The sequence below is a fragment of the Theobroma cacao genome, chromosome 6 (assembly GCF_000208745.1).
Source record: "Theobroma cacao cultivar B97-61/B2 chromosome 6, Criollo_cocoa_genome_V2, whole genome shotgun sequence".
In the NCBI taxonomy this organism is placed as follows: Eukaryota; Viridiplantae; Streptophyta; class Magnoliopsida; order Malvales; family Malvaceae; genus Theobroma; species Theobroma cacao.
The window spans coordinates 4,491,875-4,496,534 of record NC_030855.1 but is presented as its reverse complement, the minus strand read 5'-3'; the positions used below and the strand labels follow the sequence as shown (position 1 = coordinate 4,496,534).

Sequence of the window (4,660 nt, the reverse complement as noted above, 5' to 3'; positions counted from 1 at the left end):
CCTCTCTTATTCCTTAAATCTTATATATCCCTCTCCTTTTAAGATTTAATCCAGAAACCTCTAACGTGGGATTTAAACTTTTAAATGATAGGGGAGTAAATTTTATGGATGGTCATTAAAGTTTTACCTTTTTCCAATTTTGCTCATTAGACTTTAATTTGTCCCAATTTGATTACTAAAATCACGTGATCGGTTAAATGAATACTGTGTCATCATTTCATTATTTATTTGAGCATAAAATGTCATGGTGATCGTCGTTGCATCAGCTGCTCGATCATGCCTTGATTTTTTGGTGGTGCTGGCTTAGGAGATGGTGGTGATATTGGGGTCTTTCCAAAATTAGTAAACATGGATATCAACTGAAAATCTGGTCGGGATTTTTGCGTTATCGGCCGCTCGATTATCCCCTGATGTTTTGATGGTGCTGGCTTCGGAGAAGGTGGTGATTTTGGGGTCTTTCCGAAATTAGTAAACATGGAGATGAGCTGAAATTCTGGAGATGACCTTTGTTGTATTGGTTGCTCAAGTTCTCCTTGGTGTTTTGATGGTGCTGGATTAGGAGATGGTGGTGATTTTGGGTTCTTTCCAAAATTAGCTGACAAGGATATTAAACTATTGCATGGGCTCCCCTCAGCACAAGAAGAAACAAGCTCTAGCTGGGGAGTTGGTGTTGATGGCTTTGGAGCTGGATATGACATTACTTGGTGAGTTGGTGGTGATGATTTTGGAGATGGCGGCCTAGGAGTGATCTTTCCTTCGATTGAAAATTCTGTCATGTGGTCGCAGTGATCAATCCTTGTTGTATCCCTGGTTTTTGTTGAATTCCCAACATTATTGATCATTATGATCATGAATTTGTTGCGTGAATTTTCTGCAGAACAAAGGAGAGAAAGCTAAAGTCTGTTAGATATAAAGCTCTAACTCACCATTTGAGCAAAACCCAAACTCAAAATAGAGTTAGGATTGCATGAACTGATCCAACTTCCAAAACCAAGTTCCATGAAAGTTGAAAACTAGGATTATATTTAGTCTTTACTCTAAATGAAAGAAATATAGTTGAAGAGTAATATAATTCTGTTACCTGGTGGTAAGGGTCTTGCTTTAATAGCAGTTGCAAGAAGACCCAGAAGAGCTAGAGAAGTAAGAAGAAGAGAACTCATCATGATGGTCGTTGAACTTGCCATATTAATAAATCTTCAATTATCTATATCTATCACATCTAATAACCGAAGCTATTAAAGCTAAATTTATAGGCAAGCTTAAAGTACCGTTTTCCTGCATATTAATTAATGAATATAATAGGACATGTCGTAAAGTCTTGTCGAATATTGGTCCCGGAACTTGGGCCAGGTACTACCGGGAGAGCCATATTTACTGCAAAGACTTTCAAAGGACAGCCATATACTCGTCGCCATTTTGTGCCGAAACCGAATCGAAAATCAGACCAAGTCAAACTGCTGTCGACTGCAAAGACAATTTCATCGTACATACTTTTTCTTTGTAAATGAATGTTTTTGTCTTAAAGCCAATGATAATAATAATCTCCTTTGAACGCATGGTCTAGTCCAGAATATACTACTGCATATTGTTTGTGTTGACTAGACAAAAATTCTGGTAGGAACGCGTTGACATGTCAACATTCCTACCAGAAAGTTGAACTCCACTGAAGGTTGAACTCTTAAATAGGATTTTATTATTGTTTTATCACATTTCACACGTAAAAAACTTATAGTGCTGAGTTCAAGATTCCAAGATCAGAATTTTTTATTTCTTTTATAGCATGCATGATTTACTAGAAAGAATAAAATGAGAATAAAATAGAGAAAGAATAGCTATTATATAGATTGATTTATGAAAATGAAATAGAATAGAAATTGCTATTATTACTTATTCCATTATTTAGTTAGCAGGAATAATTTTAAGAATGGTTAAGAAATAATGGGTAAATGATAAAAATATCCTTTATTAACATTTAAAGATTTTTTAATTGAAAAACAAAAAAACTATGATGAGAAATAAATACTCTTTATTAAAATTAAAGAATTTATTTTGTTGAAAGATAAAAATATTCTGAGCAATAAAATCAAAATAACTTTTACTATAATTAAATAATATTTTCACCAAAATACAAACATATTTTTATTATAATTTAATAATATTTTGTATTAGAAGATAATTAAACCTTTTATTATAATTAAATAATATATAATATTAAAAGATAAAATATATTCTTCATTAAATTTAAATAATACTAAATAATATTCTTTATTACATTTATTATATTCAAATAATAATATTAAGTAACATGCTTTATAATATTTATTATAGTGAAATAATATTAATATATTAAATAATATTTAAATATTTTCTTTTTTCTTTTTTTTNTTTCATTTTCCTTTTTTGGAAAATGAAGTAAAAAATTTTGTGTCTTTTGTGCTTTAGAGAGAGAAAAGGAGTGAGGAAGAGAGAGAGAAAAATAGGTTTAGTATTTTTTATAAGGTAATTTTTTAAATTGTAAAAAGGTATATTTGTCTAATCAACTTATTTTCTTATTCCCAACAATTTGGAATAGCTATTACCAAGGGGGGCCTTAGTAATAGCTATTCAGGCTTCTCTTGGAATGGTTATTTTGAAGAATAGCCATTCTATTGAACAAAATACAGTTTTATCTTAAGAATGAGAATAGGGGAGGAATGTCTATTCCACTCCCCCCAACCAAGCATGCCCTTATTATTTTATATCATTTATTATAAAATTAGTAATAAATGGTGGTTGAAATTACCTTTTATGATGGGACACATATATTTGTATAGATTTTTATTTATATTATCAACTGATAGATATCATGGAGTTCAATATGTTGGGGTACGTGTTCAGCTTTTCCAATTGAGCAAAAGATTTTACTACAGCCTACATAACATGAGTCCTAAAAAGGGAAAAATTCAGAAGAACAAAGGCGATGGTTCTACACTAGTGCAGTGTGAATGTGAGCCAAATAAAGAAAGTAAGGTTGTTCCAGATACGGTTGAGATAAAAAAAGTAAGGGAAATTTTCACAATAGGGAGCTTACTTGTTCAAACATTAAGAATGGTTGTTCAAGTTGGTGCGGAGGTAGATAGAGAGGAAGTTTGCAAAGAGGTCAAGACAACAAGAATGAGAAGTTTTGGAAGCCATAAGAGAACCCTCGATAAACCGAGAATGGGGAGTAAGAAATGGGGTGCAAAACGAGCATGTTTTGAGTAATCTTGAGATTAAAAACACAAAAGATTTGAGGGGGCACGTTAAGTGTTTAATAAAAGGCCTAGGTGCAATTTTAACTATAGGTAGATATTCGAATTTCTGAATTAGGCTGGAGAAATTGAAACATGCTAGATGTAATAAAAGGTAGATAATGGGGGAATTAGGGAATGGATATGAAGCAGTAGTTGTGACCAGCTCAAATAGGCTTAAATAGAGGAAATCTAAAAAGGTGGAACAATCTGTAAAAGGCAGGCAGTTAATCAGTATTACAAGTGAACCGTCCTTACAAAGAAGTTGATTGAGAAAGTCAATTCATCGAATGTTACAAAGTCCAATGTACGAGAGGTTAGAGATAAGCATTACCTTTTTATCAGATGAAGACATAGTGAATCGAAATAAGGCAATCAACGAAGAGGCAGTCTAGTCATGGGCTGTAACTAGAAGTTTAGGAGTCAGTTTGAACAAATTTGATGAAGTGGTGGTTAATGCCTTTGTAGTATTGGAAATGAAGGCTATACAGGTGAAATGACCCAAAAAGGGTTTTGATGGAGGTATGTTATGTGTGTTAGTTTTTTTCAATGAAGTTGCTCACTTGGAATATTATGGGTTTGGGAAGAGGAAAGAAAAAAAGGGCAATTAGGTTGGCAATCCAACAAGTAAAGCCTTGGGTGGTGCTTATCCGAGAGATTAAAATTCAAAATGTGGAAATTAGGTTGTTTGAGATGCTTTGGCCTAAGAATATGTGGAGGGTCGCCATATCAAAGTGGAAGAGAGGTCGGCTGGGCTTCTGACTATGCGGCAGGAAAGCAAGTTCTTAGCGGAAGATGTGGTGGAACATAAACATTTTCTGTTAATTATGGGTAAGGTCAATGGGATGGATAGCAAATGCGGTTTTGGAAATGTGTATGTGCCCAACGATAAGGGACATAGAAAGGAAGTGTGGAGGGAATTAGTTGAGGTAGTTGGGAGGTTTGATGTGCTATGGTGCTTGGGTGAAAACTTTAATGCGATCAAAAATGAGAAAGAGAAGATCGGTAGGAGTGATATTGACAGATTTTTAGCTCACTTCAAGGAATTTATTAACGAGATTGAGCTTTAAGATTTACCATTGTCCGAGGCTAAATTAACTTGGTGCAGTAATGGGAATGAGGTGGCTTTCAGCATATTAGACCGTCTTTTGATTGATTCAAGGCTTCTTGTCAATTTTTGTAATCTTGTGCAAAAGTGTTTACCTCTTTCCCTTTCTGACCAACACCTAATTGTTTCGGGGCAAGTGGATCGTAATTGGGGACCTAAGCCTTTCTGTATCTTTAACTACTGGCCTGAAGAGCAAAGTTTCAAAGACTTAGTCATTGAGTACTAGGTCAATGATAGAAATAATAAGGGCTGTAATAGAAGAATATGGGGAAAGCTCAAAAGA

General features: G+C 33.9%; 1 protein-coding gene across 1 annotated transcript; it reads right to left on the bottom strand.

The window, feature by feature from the left end:
* LOC18595475 (extensin) lies at positions 243 to 1,184 on the bottom strand. The gene is made up of 2 exons (XM_018122768.1): positions 1,082 to 1,184; positions 243 to 871 (listed from the first exon to the last, which is right to left on the bottom strand). The coding sequence occupies exons 1-2, from the start codon at positions 1,182 to 1,184 to the stop codon at positions 243 to 245; spliced, it is 732 nt and encodes a 243-aa protein (XP_017978257.1).